Genomic DNA, 25,761 nt, shown 5'->3' on the forward strand with positions numbered 1-25,761 from the left:
ACCCGGGATCGAGTCCCATGTCAGGCTCCCTACGTGGAGCCTGCTTCTCCCTCTGCCTCTGTCTGTGTCTGTGTGCCTCTCTCTCTCTCTCTCTCTCTCTCTGTCTCTCATGAATAAATAAATAAAATATTTTTAAAAATTGAAACAGAAAGTGTAAATTTAGAGCATCTCAGCAAAAACTCACAGGCCAACTTTAGAAACTCCAGAAACAAAGAAGCCAAAGAGCTTAGACCTCAGAGACAAAGCAGCCATGATGTTTCTGACCCAACACTGCTCTCCATTTTAGCCTTTTTAAAAATTATCTTTTCTCTAAAGTTGATTTGAGAGATTTAAGCTTACGAAGACCTTTGAGTCATCACAAAGACCAGCTATACAGAGGACTCCATCTCGTGATCAAAAAGAGATACATAATCAGAAGGGACTCAAGTGACGGCTCTGTCGTCTGCTACCTTACAGAGCACAGGTGGTCAGACCACAAACCACTACTCAATATTGCTACCACCAGTGGGGAAACTAAGTGGTGGCACACAAATCAATTCCAGAAATAGGCTTAGTCCTGAGACAGAAATAGAAACAGAGTCATAAGCAAGCAAGCAAATAACACAGAAGCTGAAGAAGTCAATGAGAGCAGAGCCCTGTTGCACCATCCTGAAATTTCCACCAGCCCTTGTCTGCATCAGAGCTCTGCTAAAAGTGTCCTTCTTGGGCAGCACAGTTGGTTGGGTCTCCTGAGGTCATCTGCACCTTCATGGACCCAACACTTTAAACAGAAGACTTCAGAAAGGAGATTAGAAAGAGAAAATAATTTTAATTCGCAATTTTCTAGAGGTTCTGAACTTAGAACACAGGCTCAACCAAGGGTAGCAGAGTAAGGTTACAGTTAGTCTATCATTGAATCATTGGTGGAAACATGGTGTATTGTTCACACAATTACAGTAACTCCACTAGTCATCCCATACCAGTACTGCCTATCAAAAATAAAGTTATTTTCATCAGAAGCTAAGTAACATAGAAGAAAGGACCCAAGTATTCATTTCTACTGGGAACTTGAACAAAACAGAGTCATCTGTTTGTTGGCAGTGGTGCTAATGGCAGCAGAGTTGTTGTTTTGTTTCAATCTGAGGGAGCAACATGTTTTTCTTTTTTAACATGTGATTCTGTGACAGTGGACGATGGGGAGCATATTTCTTTCAAATGGAGGCAGGCTGAGGCATTTGCTCTGCTTTCACAAATCTAGGTGTCTTTTGAACCTAATGAGCATCTTCTTTCCTTGATGGGATTTGGCTGTGCTATTCTCCCATATAAAACTAACTAACTTTGCATGGCTTTTTTTTTTTTTGTGTGGGTGAAGAAATACAATAGAAATCCAACTTGTCCATAATCATTGAACTCTAAAATTCACTTGATTGTCACTACTCACCTCATTGCCCCATCTGGAGACTCCTGAATCCTCTTTCCTCCATCACCCCCAATGCTTCACTTGTCAGTTCCATCTTAGAGTTCTCCATCGTTGACTGCCATCCTGTCCCTGACCCAGGTCACAAGTCCTCTTTTTTGTCCTGAAAATTACAGTTGCTTGTTAACAAGCATGAATCATTCTATGACTTTCAGTGTGTACCATACCATTCACTTATTTTTAATCCAATTAAATCCAGAGAAAGGGGGAGTGGTTCAGTCTGCAGTGGGTGCTGGTGCCACTGGCCTTTCTATGGACCTCAGCAGTTCATCCTAAGACAGGAAGCTCTTCTGTCTCCTGCCAGACTCAATCCCAAGGTTAGGCCTGTCTGCTTATGATCTTCTTTGCACCCACACAGCATCCCAACATACCACAGGGGTGCCACTGGGCTCCAGGTGCTCTTAATGTCCTGAGGCCCCAGCAGAACATTCCTCCTCCATGTTCCTAAAGAGATGGCATCCATCTGGGGGGCCAGCCACTCTCCTCCTTAGCCCAAGAAGAATCTCGCCTCTGTTTCTCTCTGAAATCAAACCAAACCAAAACCAAAACCAATTTGATCCCCTTCATGGTGTTAGGCTGTGATAATTGCAGTTTGACTCACCTTGCAACTTTTTCTCATCACCACTGTGGCACAAAAAGGGAATTCATTCCTAAAAAGGATTAACTCCTTTCACCTCTGAAGAAATCTCAGACCTTAGAGACCCAAAAGCTTGAATGGGGTGGGGGTGGGGGTGGGAGGAGGGGGTGTCAAGATCCCTCTTATTGGTAGCAAGAATGGCTTTTTCACTCTTTCTGTTGTTTAGAAACATGGGGAACAAAGGAAATATGTGACATAGAACAATTATGGGCACAAGCCACCTTGAGTTGCGGTGCTTACAATTTCAGTAGAAGTTCAGAGACAGATTTATTGTCAAGAAAAAGAATGAGTGTTTCTCCAACCTTTAGTGTTTCTATTCCAAAACCTTTCTTCTTCTTCTTCTTCTTCTTCTTCTTCTTCTTCTTCTTCTTCTTCTTCTTCTTTTTGAGAGAAAGAGAGAGGGCATGTGATGGAGGGGGGGCAGAGGGAGAGGGAGAGAGAGAATCTTAAGCAGACTCCATGCCTCCTGTGGAGCCCGATGTGGAGCTGGATCTCATGGCCTGAGCTGAAATCAGGAGTCAGACACTTAAAAGACTGAGTCACTCAGGTGCCCCCGAAACTTTCCTTCTGGAGGCTCCAGAATTCTCTTTGTGAAATACCAGGTTGATCTTGGGGCTCCCCTGACCTAAAGAACAAATCCTGAATGTTCACTTCCTATATCAGGCCTTCCCTGGCAAGCCCAGTGCAACCTAATGTCTTCTTTCCTGGACTTGTTATTAGCCTCACAAGGTCACTTGTGGCTGTAATTATTGTGTTCCTAGATTTTTTTTTCCCACCCAGTTAGCCTCAAGGTTTATGAACACAAGGAAAAAAGCTATTCTTGCTACCCAAATTTTACATGAAGATAGGGTCCCAGTTCCAGTATGAGAAGACAGCTTTTCTCAGCAGCAGAATGGAAGGCTAAAACAATCGTATGCCCTTAAAAGAATTAACAAACTCCATCCAGACGTCTTCTCTATGGAATAATTTTACTTGATTTTTTTCTCCACATGGATGGTCAAAAATATAAATTAAAATGTATCCTTCCAAATAGGTTAATAAATAGACTAAATGAAAAATCTCCACTTGTCCAGTAAAATGTCAGCGAACCCTACTGGAAATAATTAGAAATAAAATCATGCCAAAGGGTTTCCTTGACAAGTTGTGGTTGGTTATATATGGTAGTGACTCCTGTCATTTTATACACTGTGGAGTCAATGAAAAACAACAGTGTTTGTACAGCAGCCTGGGGCAAGTCAGAGAGGCTGTGCTGGGGTGGGGGTGGGGAGCTGTCCATGCTCCCTGAATGTGACGGGGACATCTTGTATTTCATTCAGGACTCAGGGATTCAGAAACCATGTAGGATGAATCCACACCTTCGAATTTATCTGATAGAATTTTTTAAATGTCAGTAACAACAAAAACTGAAAAATACTGCAGCTGAAATGTCCAAGGTCACAAACCAGTCCTCCATACTCAGTCAGGAGTGTGAATGCCCCTGGATGCACAATGATTGAAATAGTTGTGTTTCCTTCCTCTATCACTTCCCTTAGGAAGAAAAAATTTTAGGACCCCATCCATCCATCTTCTCACATCTGTGTAACTCAGGTTGGGCTTAAAATGGTCTGTGCAGGTTAATGAACCAATGACTTGCGTGCCAGCATGCTGAGCTCAGCAAAAGTAGACTCTTAGCCAGAGCTGAGTGTGATTTAATGATAAATAGATACAGCGAGTTGCTCCGAGGACTGCCCATGCACAAAGGATCTTCTCCAAACTATTTTAAGTATTGTCTTTAGAAAAAAAATAGACTACATTTGGAGGTTTTCAGGCAAATCATTTTTGTCAGATACTTCTCAGCTATCAAGTGAACAAAGACACCTTCCTATTTCAGTAATTTAGACATTAGCATTTTTTTTTGTTCAAGCTAAAATAAGCCACCTAAATATAGGATAAGAGCAGATACCAAAATTACAAGGTCTATGTTTTCTTTATTAATGCCAAGAATGGAGATATCGCTACCTTCAACCATGACTTTCCTTTCCTTACCCCTGGGCACCGCACACCAGAAGATTAAATAGCCCAAGAGTCTATATTTTAGAGACATGTGTGGAGGCAAAGTATTTCAAATGGCTTTCAGGAGCTAGCTAAGCAGTCTGATTGGGGGAGGGGAGACAAGGAAGGGGTTTAGCTTTGGACAAATACCAATGCCATCTGAAAAACTTTAAGAATCAGCCAACTTTGCTATAGGCATTCATTTACTTAGTTTCAGAAGTAAATTAATGGAACAGAATTGGAAGCTGCAGGTGGGATTAATTTATGTCTTGCGGGGTTATTGGTAATGCCCAAAATGCTTTGTAAACTAAAAGTACTCCATAAAGATGCCATTATAAGTACCTTTATCATTGGGAGTAGCAAGATTAATAATGGCGAAGCAAGTCAAGGAAGCAAAGTTGGATTTTATTTTCCTTGTTTTTCACGCAAGGAGGATGTGTCAAATTAGTAAGTGTTATATGGTAGAGCCATACAATATATCCCATCAGAGAGACAGGTGGATCATTGAGCTAGCCTAGTTCAAAGGACACCTAGCTATATATTACTTGTAAAGCCTCTCTCCCTTGCTTGAAATGTTTCTCTTTGTTTTAAAAGGGCCAGAACTCAGAAGTTATGTATATGATAATGATCTCCACATATTTGTGGTTTGATCCTTGTTAAATAGTTCAGATCCCAACATGGTTCCTATCAAGGTATTTTTGAAGTTCTGTCAGAATTACCAAATGTTTTCTTAGCTTCTGTGACTGTTGAGCAGGGACCCACTGACAGCTGACACCTACTGAGTTCCTGCATCCTCCGTGATCCTCGTGTGTGACATGTTTTCCACACATTTACCCATTTCATCTTTGCAACAGCCTTGTGACATAGGTACCATTATTGTTCTTGATTTACAGGTTTTAAAAAGCTGAGGCTCACAGGCATGAACTAACTTGCCCAGAAATTCCATCCCACATCTGTCTAACATGAAGGTTTGCACACTCACCACGAAGAAAACCTGTTCTCTGTGTGTGTTCACAGTGACCCAACAGCAGAGAATATGTGATGGGAAATGGACAATATTGCATTAATGTGGCCTCTTGTGTTCTCTTTTTCTCCCCTGTCCCTACCTTCCTCTTTACCTCTTCATCCATTTTGGCCTCATTTCAACTCTTTGCTTGACTTTTTTTCCCGAAGGCAAATATGCCATGCGAGACCTCGTCCACAGGCTTCCAGGTGGCAACAACAGCAACAATGCAGCAAGTAAAGCCATGTCGGATGACACGGTGACAGCCGTCTGCTGCACTCTGCATGAAGTGATCACTAAGAACATGGAGAACGCCAAGGCCTTACGGGATGCCGGTGGCATTGAGAAGTTGGTTGGCATCTCCAAAAGCAAAGGAGATAAGTAAGTCGGACAATGACTTCGTATCATGGTAGAAATGGTGCTGGTAGAACTGGTTCTAAGTGTGCCCAACATCCATTGGTTATGGGTAACACTATTGAATGTCACTGAAAAGCATTTGTCTCTTAAAATCAAGAGAAGAGAAATAACAAATGGCTTTCAGTCTTCCTACCCCATGATGAAAGCTGATCTTCCTGATAATTTCAATATGATTAATAACTCATGACTTGGTGACTACTATGATATGGTAAGATAGACTTGACAATCCAGCATGCACACACTAGTGTATTCCTTCGACACAGAATAAACAGCCAGCTTAACCTGAGTGTATGAAGGTGTTTTGTGGCTTCTCTTCCTTTGTGATTGCAGGTCCAAGTGTGGATGACAGATCCACATCCTTCTGCCCTTTGCCTCTTCAGCTGTGCATAGAGAGTCATGCAGGGAGAGTAGAGGAGCAAATGGAATGGGGGAATCAGAGAAAACTCAGTGCTGACCCACCAGCCTCTCACGTTAACTCTACAATTTGACAAATTATTTAATTCAACAAGTCACAAGTCACTGTGCCTATGCTTTCCAGTCTAAAACAGGAAGAGGCTGTCATAATACCCTAGAAGAAGTGATAATCAAGTCTTAAAGGATGAATAGAAATTTTCCAGGCAGAGAGGATGATGGTGAGGAAGGACTTTTATGCAAGTGGAATAAAGAAAGATAAGGCCTTGTGTCCAAGCAACTGCACTGCCAAGAATGGAAATGTCCCCAGTTTGATTTAAGAATCAATGGTATCTTACTGCATGTAACCAAAACATATCTTTAGCAGCCAGAGCGTCTTTATATCAGCAAGCTGTCAATATTACAGAAGCATTCACAGACCTTAATTAAATTTTGCCTCCTGGAAATCCCTCAATGTAATCAATGAGATTAAGAGGGTAAACCTTTTGTTATCAGAGGTCTACTTCTTGACTTTTCATTCCCTGTCTCCCCCATTTCTTTACATCTAAATGCCAAATAATTTTTCTTCCATTGTTAAAGGCAGTGAGGGATATACTTTGGGACTTTTTGGAAATTCATTATTTTATTTGATTCAAGATATTACCATTGTATTATAAAAGAAGTCTCAGGTTTCTATTTAAGCACCCTGAGACTTCCAAATAGGTTCAATCAACAATTTAGTATTGAGATACTAAATTTATTAGTATTTGAATACTTTTCTAGTATCAAGTAGAGAAGCACCATTGGACTCATGTAATAATGGTGCAAGATAGATGGTTGGTTTGAATTATACCTTATCATATTAGACTTAAGATAAATTTCTGTTCTACATGGTTTTCTTTTTCATATACCTTCAGTAGAACTTTGGAATCTCTAATTGGAATGCTTACCTGTTTTGAGCATTAAGAGCTTAATATGTGAGAGCTTTTTTTAAGCAAATACACACACACAATGAAACTATTGTCCACAAACACTCTGATATATTTGTACATATTCATGAGACATTCAAAAATTATTCTCTTTGAATTATAAGACTAGAGAGTTTGAGGGGTGGTCTGGTCTTCCACCTGTGTAAGCATCAGTAAACATCACTTACATGGGCCTTCAAGAGAAGAGATGCTTTTATCAGTTTTATGGTCAAAGAAAATTACTTGGTGAAACTAATTTAAAAATCATTTGAGGAAACCATCCATGAAAGAGTATATATCCACATTGCCAATCTAGAAAATGGTCCTGTTGGGTCTTGTCCAATCTGGATTATCGTTAATGGGAAGTTTCTTTCACAATGGATGATCTCATAACTGCCCTTTTACTTGACTGGAAGTTTCTTTATAGAATAGTGATGTGTTTCATCTCATTGTTTCTTGATCTTTATTTTCCAGTTAATAGTGGAGATTTAAACCAGGTTTAATGAGAAGTGTTGCACTGGGTGGGGTGGGGCATCTTCCCTGTTTTCCTGCATATTTTGTCCATTCTTTCATGTGGCTTACCTCTTTTTTTAAAGATTTATGTATTATTTTAGAGAAAGAGAGAGAGTAGGGGGAGAAGCAGAGGGAGAGAATCCCAAGCAGACTCCACACTCAGCACGGAGCCCAACATGGGACTCAATCCCACAACCCTGAAATCATGACCTGAGCCAAAATCCAGAGTCAGCACTCAACAGGCTGCACCACCCAGGCTCCCCTTACCTCTTGCTTATATAATGACTAATTTGGGGATCAAAATCATGTTTGTATAACTTTAGATTTTCATTGCTGCTTCTCAACACCCTTAAAAAGAATCCAGAATTGCTCTGAATCTTAACACTAAACTCATTATTTCACTCAATTCTGTTACGACATGAGGCACTGAGATTCCCAAGGCCTTCTGGACACATTTCAACAAAAAAGAAATTCTGTATTGAAGAGAGAGTTTTTGAAATCGGGAATTAGTTAATAATTGAAAAAGGGAAGGATGGCAGTTTACTCTAGCTAATATATAAAATCTTTGCAAATCTGTCCTCCCTGAAATACCCTTAAAAAATTATTACCAGAAATAAGTTTAATTAAAACCTGATTTTTAAAATTTCAGATAGCATGATAAAACACAGGTGGAAAAATGTGCCTTTCTGTGAGTCTTCATTTTTATGCATTTATGTATTTCATTCCTAAATATACACAAATTTAAATATGCCAAGCAATTAACAAGTCAGACTGGTGAGTTGTCAATCACAGTGTGTTTGAACTGTACAACTCATTGTATCTTGCTAATACAACCACCAGGACTGGAGTTCCGAGGTCCTACAGATTGGAATAGCTATGCTGAACACCTGCAACAAATTGTACCAACTGACATCCTCGGTCACCCCTGATTCCACAACTTTGGTAAAGATCAGACATTGTGTAACCAATTGTGACTCTTACAGGAGTCTTATACTTACTACTTTCAAGTCTTGATAAATTATTCTTTTCACATCATTTTAAACACAGTTATGAAATTCTATCACGTTCTTTTCAAAAGCACATTTTTTTTCTGATTTTAACAATTATATAGGAAATAGTGTGTTGAGTATTTTGTCATAAGACAGAAAAGCTGTTAACAGTCTCAACTGTTACTTGTCAGTAAGAACTGTATGTTGTGGCTTAGGCTATAGTCACTTGTCACATTAGAAACAATTGTTCAAGTCCTTCAATTGATAGTTACAGCTTTTCAAGTAGAAGTTGCTATGGTACCAGTCCAAGTGATGGATCAAAATTAAAGTCTAAAAAGAGCAATGTTTCGTTGACCTTCACATGTTATTATGACACTGTAATATATTGGCGTTTTAATTGAGAGGTTAAAATCTGCTATGTATTACACATTCATAGTCTTTTTTTATTTTGTAATTAAGCAAGTAGTAGAAACAAAAAATTACAGTTTCCAAGGAGTTTTTGCATACTAAATATGTTTCAACAACCTTACCACTACCTGAATATTCCACCTATGATCATCAGAGTTGCTTGACTACTGCCATGGACAAATACCTAGATAACAATGATAAAATACAGGAAAACATAACACTTAACCTTTGTTCAGCATTGATTGTATAAGATTAACATGTACCTGTGGCTGCATCCATAAAAAGATCTAAAATTCTCTGTCTTTAAATCAAAGGAATTTAATATTGCATTTAGAGCATAACACTAGCATAAATTATTCAATCATTTAGGGATCATCCATTTTAGTAAAGAAAAATACATGTGTTACTTAAATATAGTTGATCTTTCATAGAGAAAAAATGAGGAATTTATAAGAACTTTACTTTTTTTCGTTTAAAAATACATAATATAACACAGTATTTTCAAAGACAGAGTTGAATTCCATCTCAGCAATAAAAATAGCAAGAATGATTGTTACTGTTACCAGTAAGCAAATGGATGAAGGAACTTTAAACTTACTTGGTCTAAATTGCAAACTTGTAGACTCAGGAATGCAGCAGACATGTAATTGGCCATGTATTAACATCCCATAATTCCATTACAACATGCATGTCCTCACAACAATCCACTTACTCTGGCTCTCAAATCCAACCTCAACCTCATCCCATCTCACCATCTGCTCACTTTCTATTTCAGAAGCCATTTTATATCAGACATGTTTGATCTCAATTCAGATTTTCTCTTCTGGGAGTCTTTGGGCCGCTATACCACTGGTCAGCTTCAGGAGTGGACTTCACTTTGGAGTTTTCATGAATGGTTATGTCCCGCCCGACTCCGGGAATCATCACACACATAGACCAGGAGTCACGAATCTATGGCCCAGGGACCAAATCCCACCCATCTCCTGTCTTTGTAAATAACATTTGATTGGAACACAGCCACATCCACTCGCTGATGTATTATTTATGATGCCTCTCATGCTACACACAGTTGCAGAGCTGAGTAGCTGTGATTGAGACCATATGGCCCCCCAAAGTAGAGACTGTTTATTATCTAACCCTTTAGAAAAAACCATGCAGCCCCTGAGACAACCACAGTGTCACTGAAACACTAGAGTTGTGTAGCCACTTGTAGAACCAGCCATTAGAATAAATAATCTACAGGTAATTAATAGTTTCCCTCACCACTGGCCAAAAATAACCTCCAAGAAATTGATCCAATCAAATCAACACTAATTTATTGACCTCATTTCTTTTGAGACACAGATTGGCACTGACCCAAAAGTCAAAATATTTAGCTATTGTTGCATAGCAATTTTAAAGCCATGACGCAAGAAAATGGTAGGAACCACAAGTCGGAAGATTTATGTGATTTTAGTTTCTCACTGTGGTCCACAGGAAAGAAATTTAATTGTATGCAGGGCTTTACTTATAGATACTTATGCATTTCTCTATACAAATGTAAGAGTATGTGCACACATCTTCCTCTGCTGCCAATCTTCTGGGTGTGACCCCAGCAAATGGAGACCAACTCCCCATCATCACGCAAGCACATAGAGCCAACATTGTATATTCCCTCCTGCATCAGTTGAGAAAATGAATATATCTTTTCTTCTTACTACACAGGTGTTACACAATGCTGCCATGAAAACTCCTGAATCTGGCCCTTACTGACCACTATATTTCTCTTCTTTCTTTTCTTCTTTCTTTTTTTTTTTGTATACGTTTTATTTGAGTTCAATTTGCCAACATATAGCATAACACTCATCCTTTCAAGTGCTCATCCTTTCAAGTGTCCCCCTCAGTGCACCCAGTCACCCCATCTCCCCACCCACCTCCCCTTCCACCACCCCTTGTTCATTTCCCAGAGTTAGGAGTCTCTCATGTTCTGTCTCCCTCACTGATTTTTTCCATTTATTTTTTCTCCTTTCCCCTCTATTCCCTTTCACTATTTTTTTATTCCCCAAATGAATGAGACCATATAATGTTTGTCCTTCTCCGATTGACTTACTTCACTCAGCATAATACCTTCCAGTTCATCGAAAGATGAACAGATAAAGATGATGTGGTCTATATATACAATGGAATATTATTTAGCCATTATGACAAATACCCACCATTTGCTTCAATGTGGATGGAACTGGAGGGTATTTATCTTCTTTCTATTCCATGTTGTAGCCAAACACTAAGTCTGCATTCAGACTCAAGGCTCTGCTCTTCCTTTTGCATTTTGAAAATTCTTTGCCAAATTGAATGCATTCCTGTCTCTTGCTTTCATGGGTGCGTTGATGAGAGTAAAGGTGGAGGCCAGTAGATTGTCCCCTCGCACTCCACAGGCTGAGAGAAAAGAAAGAGCCAGAGGTCATAAGGATGTTTATTCCTGTAAATGCTATGTCCTGATGAGTCAGTGTCACTCTGAAGCCCAGCTATCCCACTCACCACCTTATGTATCTTGTCTTTTCTTTATCAGACACTCTCCAAAAGTGGTCAAGGCTGCATCTCAGGTCCTAAACAGCATGTGGCAGTACAGAGATCTGAGGAGTCTCTACAAAAAGGTAAGTTCTGCTTTACCTTCTTGGTTCATGGTTCACACAGGCCCTGAACCCAAAGACCCATTATTTGGTCATAACAGGGTGCATCATAGATATGGAAAGTACTTTCCCAACAATCTGAGGAATTGAAACACAACTAAAGCAAGACAGTCAATGAAGAAGCAGAAGAGAAGGTCACCTAGTGTCCCAAACATACACAAAGATCCATGAATCTTCTGGATTGGATAGACCCATATTCATAGGGTCTTATCCTATATTGTCTTACAGAAAAGAAAATAAGCTTGTTTTCCTGAGTTTCCATATCGTACAATGGACTAAAAATTAATAAACTGAGGGATTTCACAAAAAAAAAAAACAGTAGGTATAGATAGGCATTAACAATAAAGGTGGAGAGAAGAAAAACTATATACATATAAAAAACAATTCAAGAAGCCAAGAAGTATCACAGCCCAAGAACAAGGAGGAGAAGACCCAACAGCCTGCCCTATGTGCCTAGCCCTGACCCTCACTTAGTCACTGTTCGGAGGATGATGGCTGCCCATCAGGAGGAAGGAGCCGGGCATTTGTCAGGTACACTCTCAAGAGGCAGGAGGGAGTTTATAGCCTACATTCCACATAGGTGTTCATTCCCAAAATGGTTTAAAAATAAAATCGTCAGAGGAAAATGTCACATCAGATACTTTGATTCTATACCTCATTTCCAAGTGATGCTAAATAAAGGCTGTTTAACTTTTCCTTTTTGGTTAGAAGGGGAGAAACTTTTAACAATGTATCTCAGAAGTTGTTTTTATTGTTATTGGACCAGCAAATGTGGATAGTTTAAATGATGATCCCTCGATGGATTGGAGGGAACAGGTAGGCATAAAGCGTGTCACTAGTCCATGGGGAGCACAGCGTAGGCTTTGGTGTTCGTAGGGATTCAGAAAGTCTAAGCAGGACTAGGGGTGCAGGCCTGGGCTTCCTCACCAACTGCCCAGAGGACCTCCTTGCAGCTTCCTGGCCACCTGCATGGAGGGGGAGAGGGAGCCAAAGTCATTGTTGTCATCACCCCAGCCTGCCAGCCTTAGGTTGGGCATGAGGGGCCACAGCAAGAGGTTCACATCACAAAGAGCAAGACCCATCTTGCCAGAGGGAAAAATCTGTCTTTTTTTCTAAGCCGGTGGGGAAAAGTAAATATTTAATAACTCGTTCTACTAAGTTATAGTCTGTTTCTAGACTTCCCCCTAGGCCTTTCTCTTTCCTTTATGCTCTCATTACTTTGCACTTTGAGTTTACAGAGTTTAGCCTATATATTTCTCTTTCAAGATTTTCCTATTTGCTAAGAGCGAGTATGTTAAAGTTGAAACAGAGATGGCAAAATACAGTGTTCAGGGCATGTTGTAAATGGATTATATTCTTCTCTAAATATTTTGCATGTTAGGATAAACCCTTCTCTCAAATGTTTTGAGTTACATTTTGTTTTGCTTGAAATTCACATCTCAGCATCCCTACTTATTTCCTTCATGGACCCCTCCACGAGCCAAATGAATTCTCTCCCAGGGCAGGATCCTTCGGCTCCACAGGCAGCTGGACATGAAGAGCACTCTATAAATTAGAAGGGAGCTGGTCGTTCTGAATCAGTGGCTCCAGAAGCTCGATGAAATATTACTGCCTCAAATAAACTCCACATTCCCTTGGATCCCGAACATCTCGTTGCTGAAATACACCTTCCCCTGCATATATGCATTGAAGGGAAACTGCTTTTAGAGACTCTACAAGTTATTTGTTGAATGGTAGTATGAGTTTTCCATCTTAATTTTTTTCTAAGTTGGTAGTAGAGTTCAGAAAGTGTAATTGTCTTTTTGTTTTCATTGACGGAAAAAAATGTGTTGACAGGAATTTAATGGAGCCAAAAATCAAGAGCTAAAGATGGTTTAAAATGTGTTTCATGTAAGGACATTCAAGGAGGATGAGCTGGAGAAACCAATGCTGATGTTTTCAATTGGCCCCTGGTGATGTTTTTAGTTGACCCATGATTTTAAAAGGTTGAGAAAGAGCCGTTCTTAATAATTTCCAAATTATGCAGTTGCAAAATTAAATGAGGACCTTTATGCTCAATATCATAATAGCAAAGCTCAAAATTCACAAAGGCTTTTCTTATTGAAAAATCCTTTGGTGAGAAGACCAAATTCATTCATCCTTATGAATTGTTTTTAATCAGTGAGGGAATAGATTTCCTTTCTGTTCTTCTGCGACAATTTACATATCACTGAAAAAGTGTCTGATCCATATCGTTTAATTATCCATGCTTCAAATCTGTTTATTAAACATCTATTATAGGCTTAAAGAAAGAAGAATTTCAGAGAAAGCATAAGACATAGGAAGCAGCTAGGGACTCCTGGGTGGCTCAGTCGGTGAAGCATCTGCCTTCCACACAAGTCATGATCTCAGGGTCCTGGGATGGAGTCCTGCATCGGGGTCCCTGCTCAGTGGGGAGATTGTGGCTTCCTCTCCCTCTCCCTCTGTGCTCGCCCTCCTCTCTCTTTCCTTCTCTCTCTCTCTTTCTCCGTCTCAAATAAATAAATAAAATATTTTTAAAAATATACGGGAAGCAGCTAATGTGGGTAAAAATGAAATATGAAATAATTACTGACAACTTCCTTAGTCTCAGAAAGATGTACTATAGGGATCCCTGGGTGGCGCAGTGGTTTGGCGCCTGCCTTTGGCCCAGGGCGCGACCTGGAGACCCAGGATCGAATCCCACATCGGGCTCCCGGTGCATGGAGCCTGCTTCTCCCTCTGCCTGTGTCTCTGCCTCTCTCTCTCTCTGATGACTATCATAAAATAAATAAAATTTAAAAAAAAAAAAAGAACTTTTTAAAAAAAAAGAAAGATGTACTATAGATTTACTGAATGAATTAGGAGTGGGAAAATTATAGAGCAAAATCTCAAAAAATTCATGAAGTTTGCATAAATTAGGAGGTAAGACTTAAGGGCATTATGCATAGAGGAAAACATGAGTAGGGAGAGAGAAATTGAAATGAAAATGGCATATCTGTGGGACAGAATTAAAGGTCCATCTGTCACTGGCTAATTTCCTCCCAGGACTCAGGCACAGAGGCCAGAATCTCATTTCATTAGCTCAATGACTTTATTTTACTTAGAGAGACACATTTAATAAATCAGAATATTCTTCCGGCTGGCTGTGTTGACCAATACAAAATTACATTTGATTCCTGAGACATGGTGAGCCAAAACATATTTGTGTTATCTGAACCTTCAACTTCAGTGATGCCTGGATTTCTGAATTTTTTTTCCCCAGAAAAGAAAATAAATAATCACTGAAGAATATTCTCACATGCATCAGGCACCACCTTGTTATTTTTTTAACTAGTCCTTAATTTGGATAACTACAAATAGAACTTCAGAATTTCTTTATCAGTTGCATCATCCCAGAGACTGTTTTATAGAGGAAAAGACAACAACTCTTGGGAACAGATTTGATTTGGGGATGGAAGAAAAGCTGGAGGTCAACAGTTCTTGACTTTTGGGAACATTTGTTCCTTAAGAAAATAAGGACACTGACATAATGGTGTGCTTATGTCTGACCATGGGGAGGACCTTTGGGACAGCTGGTTTTGGAAGAAAGGAGACAACATTCCAGGGAAAGGGAAACATAGAATTACAAGATTACAGAACTCATTGATTACAGACCCTCATATAATGCCTTAATAGTCTGTACAACATTGCCCAGAACTGGTTACATTGGTTAGGGTACAGACTATACTGCTCTCACAGAAAGACTCAAAAATGTAGAAACTCAAACTAAGAAAGTATCTCCTTCCCCCTCATGGAACTGTACCTGATTAGACAGTGGGCCCAGGGCCAGCAGGGGATCCCGGGAAGCATCTTGTTGCTTTGCTTTGCCTTGTTGTCCTCATTTTTGTAGGCAAAGTTCCCTAGCTCATCCATCTCTTATTCCAGCCCACAAGAAGGAAGAGAGAGAGGGGAAGTCAGGGCAAGTGATGTCCTCATAAGCAATACTAAAAGTGCTGAGCTCCTGCTCACATCCCAGGACCAAGAACTCAGTTCCATGGCCACACCCAGCTGCAAAGCAGGATGGGAAAAGTGGGCCACCAGGGTCCTTGCTAAACTTTATGGCAGGAAGAAGGAAGGGAGCTCTTTTACTGAAGGAAGAAAGGCAGTATCAGCTCCACTAGTCATTTCCTTGTGTTCAGATACACTTAATATCAATTACATTCACCATCTAATGAGGCATATTATTCCATTTCAGGGTGGCTGTGGTTATTCAGAACTTCCTGCTTGCATTAAGTAAAAATCTCTTTATCAGCAACTTCTGCCTTTCAGTGCCATTTGGAAAAGTCTGATTTTTCTTGTCTGTGATAGCCTTCTTGCATTTGAAGCTAACCATTCCATCTCCACAAGGTCATGCCCATTCAGGCCAGACATGCTCAGGTCTAATATATGAGCATTTCCACAACCTTCATCAGGACTCTCACCTTTCTCTACCTGCATGCAAGTTTGTCAGGATCCTTTCTGCAAAGTAGCACCCCAAGATGAGTATATTCCTCCAAGTTTAGTTAAAGCAGAAGAAAGAGAGTGAAACTATGCTTCCCCAGCGCCTGGCAGTCGAGTCTTAATAAGGCTTGAGAGCAAGTTGGTGCCTGGGAGGCTCATCCCCCTCTCTGGTAAAGTACAAGGAGCTTGGGACTTAGAATCAATGGCCAGAGGTTCAAGCTGCAGCATGACGAGGCAAGCTCCCTGAGACCTCCCTCCCTATCACGTAGGAACTGATAGCCCTGTGGCCTTCCTGCTGGTGGGCAGTGGATAGACCTTTGCTCTCTGTGTCTCATTCTTGGTGCTTATGGATGTGCTGGGGTTGTCTTACATCCATTAGTGCTGAAACTTCAATAGCCATTACTAATGTGGGCTCTCCAGAACAGTGAGTAACCTCTTAAAATACTCTGTGGCAGCTCTCATACTCAGCAGAATGCTCTCTCTCAGCATCTGGACATGTCCCCAGAGCCCTAGGGATTCAGGAGGCCGGGGATTCCTTGGTGTCAAAGACCTTTCACATCCTTTCCTGGAGATGGCAGGCATGTCCCCATCAGTCTTATCCCTGTCCCTTGCTTTTCTCAGCCATGGAGTAAATGCCATGACACATGCCCAGTAGGATCACTGATTGTGCCCAATGAGACAGTCATCATCAAAGAGCTTTGTAAACTGGAAAGTCATATACTAACAGGAGCTCCTGCATTAATTCTAAAACATTGTGCATGCCATTTGGTTGACAGACGCTCTCTGCCATCCTGTCCACAGGCAGCTGGATGTTTGGGTACAAGGGTTTTATTTTGTCATCATCATCACCATCATCATTACTCACTTCCACATTTTCACAGCTCTCTCCCCCCCTTCATTTCTCCACCCTCTCTCCCCACTGTCCCCTGGATAACTCTCCAGTGCCCCTGCTTGCACTTCAGGGATATGAGTAAACCAGATTACATAGGGCTTTACAGGAAGGCCATGAATGACAATGCAGTTTATCACTCTTTTAGAAAAGAATTGAAAGCTATTGTTTCATTTAGTGCTAATCTGTGTGTGTGCAGGTCAACTGTGCCAAAGACTAATGTTAGCAAGGATCGTGGAGACATCTAGAATTGAGATAAGCAGACAGTAGTACAGGCCCTGACCTAGTCAATGGCATGCCATGTTTCCCTGATAAGAGGCCCTGCTGTGATCCTGTATGTTTCTAGTCTGAAAATAATGTATAAAATTGCATCACTTGCAGAAATAGTCTTCTGGTGCCTCCTATGACATCACCATCCTTCTTGGGCACGTCTTCCTGTTCACTCTCAAACAGTGATGTCCCCCAGGTTCTGTGTCTAGATCTGGCTTATCTGACATACAGTCTCTTCCTCGTGTCTGTCCCATACTCTTCCCTTGGCTTCAGTTACCACCCACTTGTAGGGTTCTCCCAAATCTGTTTCTCTATGTATCTGGCCACCTGCCAGATAACCTGTCACATTTCCACAGTACCTCAGACAAAACCAGCTCTCAAACTGGCCTACTTTCCTGGGTTCAGCTCCTCTTCCTGTATCCTCCCTCACCTAAACCAGGAACCATCCCTTGCTCTCACCTTTCCTTCAGGTGTCTACATCCAACCCACCAGCAAGCCCCACACTTCTGCCTCCACCTACTTATTCTATGGTCATGGCCAGGAAGCTGGCTTCTTCCATCTGGATTATTGTCACAGACCCCTAACTGGGTGCTCCCCCTGCGGGCTACAGGCCATTCTCCAAACGGCAGGCAGGGGAATTTTCTCAAAAGCAAATTTGACTAAATGACTTTTGGGGACAATAACAACCAGCGGTTCCCTTTGCCTCAGGATGGAGTCCAGACATTGTAGTACAGTCCGTGAGATCTTTCTGGAGCAGCTCATCCCCAGCCTTCTGCCTGCATTTAGCCACCAGCTGGACTCAACTTCTGTGTCCCCCATTCAATTTCCCTCCCTCTCCCCACACCCTCCAAAGCCTCTCCACAGTCTGTGCCCCACCACTACTGTACCCTGCACCCTACTTGCCCACCTAATCATCTTCATTTTTCCTATATTTTTTTTTATCACCTCCGCTGAAAATCATCTTTCTGACCTCTTCTCAAGGACTGCATTAAGGTCATTCCTTAGTAATCTAAAACAATTGGAGGGGAGATTTGTTTAATTGAACAAAAAAGTTTTAATTCAAACTTAGAAAGAATTATTTTTAAGCATTATGAATAGTTCAAGCTTTCAGCTAAAAATGTTGGAGAAGAAAGTGCTATAATATTTAATATCCAGATAAGATTTTTTTATACTTTTATAGAAAACAATTTTCTTCCTTGGTTCAAATATTAATTGTGGGAGGATTTGAATTATGACCTTATATTACAACTCCTTTCTTTTTTTAAAAGATTTTATTTATTTATTCATGAGATACAGAGAGAGAGAGAGAGAGAGAGAGGCAGAGACACAGGCAGAGGGAAAAGCAGGCTCCGCGCAGGGAGCCCGATGAGGGACTCGATCCCGGTACCCTGGGATCACAACCTTAGCCAAAGGCAGATCCTCAACCACTTAGCCACCCGGCCGTCCCTGCAAGTCATTTCTTAATAAAAATTGCAAGGAAACTTGCCTCCAACTCTAGTACAATTAAAATATTAACTCCTAATGGGCAAAATTCTGAATTACATGCAAAATGAGCAAGTATCACCTGGAAGAGGCTGCTTTACTCTGTGCTAGAAAATAAGAATGAAGAAAATGAAATAAATCATATCTCTCTCTCTGGCAAAAACAAAATAGATGGCTGAACTTTTAAAAATTGAAGTTCTTAGTTTACTTGAACTATTTTGATTACTCTGTTCTCCAAACTTCTAATTCCCCTCTTGGCTGCCAATGTCTAAAAGTTTTGACTGTAACACTCAGCTTAATGACATGGAAAATTGGAATTTATCTCATTCCTAGTCAGTAGAGATCATTGCTTTATTGGTCTTCATGAGGCGTTAGGTCTAAGACCAATTTGGTGGATCTTCCTGAACACAAAATTTAGTAACAGCATTTGGTTTTAAAATATATGTGGCTTGTTTTGCTCTCAAGTGTTATTTACTTAGCTGTCGCTTAAAACGTTAGCTTGTTTACCGCTGGGACTCAGATTTGGATGAGACTTAGCACATTGTTTTTAGGCTTTGGATCCAAATCTTTCTTCACTTATAGTTAAATAGTACTATATAGGAGCTCCTGAGTGGCTCAGTGGTTGAGCGTCTGCCTTCGGCTCAGGGCATGATCCTGGGGTCCTGGGATCGAGTCCCACGTTGGGCTCCCTGTGTGGAGCCTGCTTCTGCCTCTGCCTGTGTCTCTGCCCCTTTCTCTGTCTTTCCTGAATAAAAATAAAATCTTTAAAAATAAATTAATAAATAACTAAAGAATCCTATATTAACATTTAATCATTAAAAATGCAAATGAGTTTCGTGTTTGCTCTCATGTTGGGGCAAAATAACCTCTTAATAAGAAATTCCAGCTAGCAAGCCTGAATGCTTTACTGGCTGGAGGCGAATTCCCGCCTTGGTTGTGATTGGTGCCTCGGTCATGTTGCCAGCCATGTGGTTCCCTGCCACCTGCCATGACACGTGTCTTGTGTGGGTCTTGTTCCTAGACCCCCAGCTCAGCACAGCAGGCCTTTGTTATCCTCCAGTGTCCGTCTGCACCTCCAGACCCACATGCCAGTCCCTGGGTCTCAATGGGACTCAGCTGGTAAGGCCGCCCCATAAAGACTACCGCAGAGGTTTCTGAGAAAAGCATCAGTAGCCACTTGGGGTCATGCCAGGCCATCCTATTTGATGCCAGGGGACCCTCCTCAGGTAATTACTCAATGAGAAATCCTGATCTTCAAGTACATTAGACCTGCTCTGTCCTCTGAGGCAGAGACGTGTCCTGAGATGAAGCAGAGGTAGCAGGAAGGTTCAGGGCACCACAGCGAAAATGCCTGAGTATTGGTACTGAAAGAAGGAGCTCAGGGAGGAGGGGCTTATGCCTGTTCTCCCATTCCCCTGGACTTCCTGCTGAGAAAACATACTGGGCTCTTAAAACAGACCCTGTAAAGTTACCATGGAAAGGGATAGGGTGGTCCCTGTTGGCAAGTAGGGAGGTCACAATTTTTTCACTGTGTAGCTCATGGTACTGAGGCTTATTATTTCACTCTAGAAACTCAAAGCGTTCCAGAGAGAATCAGCATCGACTCAACTCTTCCATGAGTGGATTAAAATCCTTGGCTCATAAATTCATGAGTCAAATCAAAGCCAGATTAAATGTCAGGATCAAACTCATACTGATAATCTTCTGGGTTAGAAACCAGACTAATTCTTCTCCACTAATATTCATTGCCTAGTGTTTTTACAACTGTGCTCCTAAAGTGGCCCCCACCCAAAACAACAGGATCTTTCACAATGAGCTGGTGTCTCAAAAAATGCCAAGCTGCTTGTGCTTGAGACCGAGTCAGGTCATGTTTCTCTGGATAGAGATATTGTATTCATTCTTGCCATTTGGATGAGAGAAACAAAACATAAAACTAATCTTTAAACATCCTTCCTTTTATTGTCAGGAAGGTCGACTCTCAGGTTGTGCACACCATTCAGCCAGTGACTAATGAGCTTGGGTAGGAGTGGAGTCATGCCCTTCACGGCCTGTCTCACACAGGGCTCCCTCCTCTTACTGCTGCTATATTCATTTCACTGGGTCTTGCCACCACTGCACTCACAACACAAGAAATCAATAAGTAATTATGGATAGGTGAGGGATGCCTGCAGATTTCCTCCAATGTCCAAACCATAGAAGATGAGAGAGAGTGGACACGGCCCCCGTATTGTTTTTCACTGCTTTCGGAAGCCACTATGCACACAGGAACCTGCAGCCTTGATGCCTACAAACGGACGTTCTTGCTTTGCTAGTGTCTAAGATGGTGATGGAAAAGCAGTAAATCCTCTGTAGACATAAACTACTGAATGTAGGGCTGTCATTTTATCAAGGAAATTGCTTGCCAGGAATTTATTAATCTTTCTACTGTGCTGGAAAATTCTTCACCAAGAGATGACTGGAAGGAAGAACGTAAGGACATTCGGACAGATTCTAAAACAACCCAAGTCCAGTGTCCTCAAGACTTATCATGGTAATTGCTCAGGTTCTTTCTTTTCTAAATCACTTGATGTCAAGTTGGAGTTAAAAACAAAAAGGCGGAGGTTAAATTCAGCCGTGATACTGTCTCCTCCATAAATCCAGGCATTTGCTTGTTGACATTCATATCGACAAATAAGATCTTCTTTCATGAGGTCCCCTGACCTTTTGGAGACACTTCTCAGACACTCATCATATGATATCTGTCCAAAAACAAAGGCACAAATGGGAACAGAAGCAAAAATCAATTGTGCAGAAGTGGAAATCGATGCACATGGCACTTGCTAAACAAGAAGTGACTAAGTTATAGGTGTTCCTGGGATGGATCTCCACAGCGGGAAATCCTGCAGAGCAAGGCCCAAACTGAATGTTTCCTCTGTGCCTCCTCCCTTTCACAAGGCTTTCTCCATAACATTTTAAATCAAAACCTACAGAAATACCCTGGAGACCAAAGGCAGGGCAAAAGGATTGAATCAGGAGCTAGAAAACTTTGAAAGTTTAATGTAAGTCCACATCCATTCTTGTTTCTAACTCTAAGCAATTAACTGAAATTTATTCCCCCTTTTTCAGTGGATGCCAGTAGTTGGGACAATGTTATGAGAGCCTTAATTGCTTGAGCAGGAAGGCTGTGGTCAGTTTCTTCCCCTCTTCCTCTCTCCCCCCACTTAGCTGTTCCTGTCCTGACCCTACCCACCCACCAGGCTCTGGGAGGGAAGGAGGAAGAGAAGAGAGCAGAGTCAAGCCTGCCCAGCGCTACTGTAGCCTGGCATTGGTCCCCTCTGCTTTCAGGAGATGTCCATGTTCTAGTTCCTTCTCTCATGGGAGCAGTGGTGTGGCTTGCTCAAAAGTACCACCTCCCAACGGAGAACCCCTGGCCTGGACTTGGCCTCCTCCAGCTAACCATTCAGATTCAGATTTCTCCATCAGACTCAGGCTTCCCCTGCTCCACTGCACATAAGCCATGGTGGATGCAGATTTTGTGCTCCTGTAGCATAGGTAGTTTTGGAAGTCTGGTTTAAGAAGAAGAGTACACTTTGTGGATATACAGTTCTGCGCAGGCCTTGGAAGGGGTCCAGGCTGTGGATAGGTCTGAAACCTCAGCTATTTGAGCTCCATGGTAGGTCAGTCCACCCCTGCCACTGAGTCTGTGTGGCCCCTTCCAGTGGCACTGAAAACACCAGTCCTGCAACCCCCACCTCTGGAGAGATGGTCACGCTAAATAGGTAGTTCACTCTCCATGCTTCAGGAGAGGGGCCACCTCCAAGGAAGCTCTCCCCACTTGCAAGCTCTTCCACCCTCTAGTGACTTCTCAGCCTGATCTTGTAGAATCTGGAGATGAGACATGTGTTACTCCCACAGACTCTATTTTGTCTTTTGACTCACAAAGGAGCCTAACAGTCCCGGTCCAATGTCACACCTCCCAGATCAGGGATTCTAGCTCCTTCTATCAGTATTCACTGTCTCTGTGCACTCTCCAGCGTTGGCCAGCACTCTGTCCACATTCCAAGCAGCTGGAAAGGAAAAGAGCTTAAATACTCCCAGGTCTTCATCACATGGCCAGATCTCCCTGCGGGGGAGCTAAGAATGAGCCTAGCTGAAAAACAGAGTTGTTATTGCAGAGTGGAAAAATAAAAGGCCACCGAGATGCTTACGCCTACAATATTCACATGATGTGGGTACCAGCACCAATGGCCTTTGTGATCCCAGTTTTTATTAAAAACCACATTCTTGAGAGATCCCCCAGTGCTTTCATTTAATTGAAAATGCTCCTACAGTAACTTTCAGTTGGCTTCAATTATGAAAACTGTCCCAAGTCCATGAGTGTCGTTAGTCCATGCAGAGAGACCAGTTCAGTGGGGAGTGAGGAAGAACTCTAAGTTTTCAGACTCTTTTTGTCACTTGAGAAGTAGCAGGTGCATTAGCAGCACCCCAGGGAAGAAGTGAGGAGGTCGCAGGATGGGGATACCCTCGGATGTTTCCCGTTGTTGTTCCTTGATCTGCTATAGTATAGGGCGCCTTGCAGGCTGTCCACAGTCCCCTGCGATAAGGCTAAAACATGCAGCATCAGAAATATAACTACACACCAATTGTTTTTTCCCTCTGTGCCAGTCTGTACTGTAACACCCTCCTTGTCTCTTCCTCCTTGTGTAATAACATATTATTCCTCTTGGAGCTATTTTCCTTTTTTTAAAGTTTATTTTATTTAAATTCAATTATTAACATATAGTGTATTATTAGTTTCTGAGGCAGAGTTCAGTGATTCATCAGTTGCATATAACACCCAGTGCTCATCACATCATGTGCCCTCCTTAGTACCCATCCCCAGTTACCCCATCCCCCCCCCACCTCCCCCTTCAGCGACCCTCTGCAACAGTGTGGATGGAACTAGAGGGTATTATGCTGAGCGAAGTAAGTCTATCAGAGAAAGACGGTTATGATACAGTTTCACTTGTATGTGGAGTTTAAGAAACAAAACAGGATCATTGGGGAAGTGAAGGAAAAATAAAATAAGATGAAATCAGAGAGGGAGACAAACCATAAGAAACTCAACTATAGGAGACAAACTGGAGCCATCTTCTTAATCCTATTAGTTACTTCATTCATTCCATACATGTTTATTGAGCACCTACTCTACCCTAAGTGACATTTTAGGTACTGGGAATATAGAAGTGAATATCTACATATTGGATTACCTTTTCTACATACATAGTGGCATTTTAACTATTATTTCTTGGTTGTTTTATTTTATGCTTCTTTCTTTGGTTCTATTCTAAAATATAAAAATGTTATGTATTTGGTTTTCTTACTCATTATCCAAGTCCTTTGTCAAGTCTTCTTTGAGTGAGAACCTTCTTATGCTGATTTTCCTCTTGTTTCTTCTGCCTCTCCGACCAGTCATTCCTCCTCTACAGGGACATGTTCTCTTTGTACTTCTGTCTTAAAATGAGAAATGTCCTCTCCTGACTATCCTCCTCCATTTCTGCCTTGCACTTTCTGTCCTCACATTCCCCACGCTTCACAGCCACATTTCTGGGAAGTTTGGAGTTCTCACTTTGCATTTTATGTTTCAACCCCTGCAGTCTGACATGATGCCCGTCCTCATGCCTCTGTTGAAATTGCTCCTAATTGCAGTATTTAACTAGTTCCATTGTCTATATTAATCAAGGAAGGCTTCCAGCTGTAATAAGCAGACCTAAACATCCAATGATCCAATGTGATAGAGGTTTATTTTCTGCTTATGCAACCATTCTGAACAGGTGTTCATGTGGGCAAATAAGCTCTTCTCTTTGTACATTCAGGAGCCTAGAGTCCCCCCACCTGCTATAAGGCCTGCCACCATACCTAGCAATGGCCCATCTCCATCCCCTCACCCTCCATGGGCTAGACCTCCATCACACGGTGGAGCTGCAAGGGAAGCTGGGACATGGGGTCTAGATGTATGTCCAGGAATAAAAGGAAATGGATTTGGAAGAGCAGTTAGCAGACTCAGCTACATCCTCCTCCTTATGTGATCTCCAGGCTTCTCTGTCACCACTCATTCCTGCCTGGTTTTCCTCTGACCTTGCAAGGCACTCCACCTCAGTCTTTTTTGCAGACTTCTGATCTTCCTTGAGGCATCTTTGCTTTTCACCCTGTACCTTCTATTGTAGATGATCTCGTCTGCCCCCATGCCCTTAAAATACATTTGAATGCCAATGGCATCCACATCTATTTCTCTATATGGTCTTCCCTTCCAAACTCAAAGTTTATACTACCATGTGACATCTCCACTCCAGTAGATCACAAGTTCTGACAGTGCAGACACCTGACAAGCAGCTCTCCAGATCTCCCCCAAATCTGTTGTTCTCCCATCATCACTCATCTCAGCAAAAGCAGTTAATAGCACTTGCCCACTTGGTTGTTCTTTTCAGAAATCCACGAGGTATCCGAGTGTACCTCTTTCTCCCCTATCTCCACTGTGTTTTGCATTGAGCCCTGTGGAGTCTATTTTCTAACTATCTCTCAAATTTAGCTACCTCTTCCGTCTTTACTTCCATCATCATCTGTCACAAGTCCTGGTCCAATCGCTGCCAGATTGGTTTTGTGGAACCTACCTTACCATCTTCAATCTATTTTTCATTAAACATTCCGAATACACTTTTATAAGCCCAAATCTAATCTTGTCAGCATCCTGATTAAATCTCTCCAGTAGCTTCCAGTATCTCTCTCACCCATTTCTCCAAGCTTACCACACACTAGATGGGCAGTTTCATTCTTCAGCAAGGAATGCCTTCTCCCCTTCCTCCCAAGACTGGGTATTTCCGTCTCAGTTCACTTGCTCAAGGAAATCTCCCTCTCTCCAACCCTCCAAGGCTGGTAAAGAGCCCTTATAATAACATACTTCTTCTTCATGGCTTTTTCTAGCACAGTGCCAGGTACTTATCCATGTTTATGAAATAAATTCAACAACATCACTACCCCAGAGTTGAAGCTTAACAGAGGACACATGCGATGACCTTGCTTCCAGGTCTGTAATTTGCAGAACTTTCAAGTAGGGTGGGAGGTAGAGACCTCAAGGTTAGAACCTGGGGTGAGCTTTGAACTTACTTACCACTGATGAGTATATATATGTGAGATACTTGGCT

At 41.6% G+C, this 25,761-nt stretch overlaps 1 protein-coding gene and 1 long non-coding RNA gene across 17 annotated transcripts in view; one reads left to right on the forward strand and one right to left on the reverse strand.

Annotated features, from left to right (window-relative positions):
• The window catches only part of LOC140621898 (uncharacterized), a 57,574-nt gene extending 45,068 nt beyond the window's left edge, over positions 1-12,506 (reverse strand). For 8 of the 12 annotated variants that reach the window (XR_012021626.1, XR_012021622.1, XR_012021620.1 and 5 more), the window contains exons 1-4: positions 11,333-11,490; positions 11,008-11,227; positions 1,828-1,976; positions 1,421-1,559 (exon numbers count right to left, since the gene is read on the reverse strand). This is a non-coding gene — a long non-coding RNA (uncharacterized lncRNA). Of the gene's footprint in view, positions 1-1,420; positions 1,560-1,827; positions 1,977-2,395; positions 2,521-11,007; positions 11,228-11,329; positions 11,491-12,135 lie in introns of those variants that run through there. The other 4 variants (XR_012021623.1, XR_012021618.1, XR_012021621.1 and 1 more) reach the window with 4 other exon arrangements.
• The window catches only part of CTNND2 (catenin delta 2), a 914,420-nt gene that overhangs the window by 860,398 nt on the left and 28,261 nt on the right, over positions 1-25,761 (forward strand). For all 5 annotated transcript variants that reach the window (XM_072807315.1, XM_072807318.1, XM_072807317.1 and 2 more), the window contains 2 exons: positions 5,298-5,508; positions 11,361-11,445. In XM_072807315.1, the coding sequence (XP_072663416.1) occupies positions 5,298-5,508; positions 11,361-11,445 (296 nt within the window). The remainder of the gene's footprint in view (positions 1-5,297; positions 5,509-11,360; positions 11,446-25,761) is intronic.

This window comes from Canis lupus, chromosome 31, assembly GCF_048164855.1.
Source record: "Canis lupus baileyi chromosome 31, mCanLup2.hap1, whole genome shotgun sequence".
In the NCBI taxonomy this organism is placed as follows: domain Eukaryota; kingdom Metazoa; phylum Chordata; class Mammalia; order Carnivora; family Canidae; genus Canis; species Canis lupus.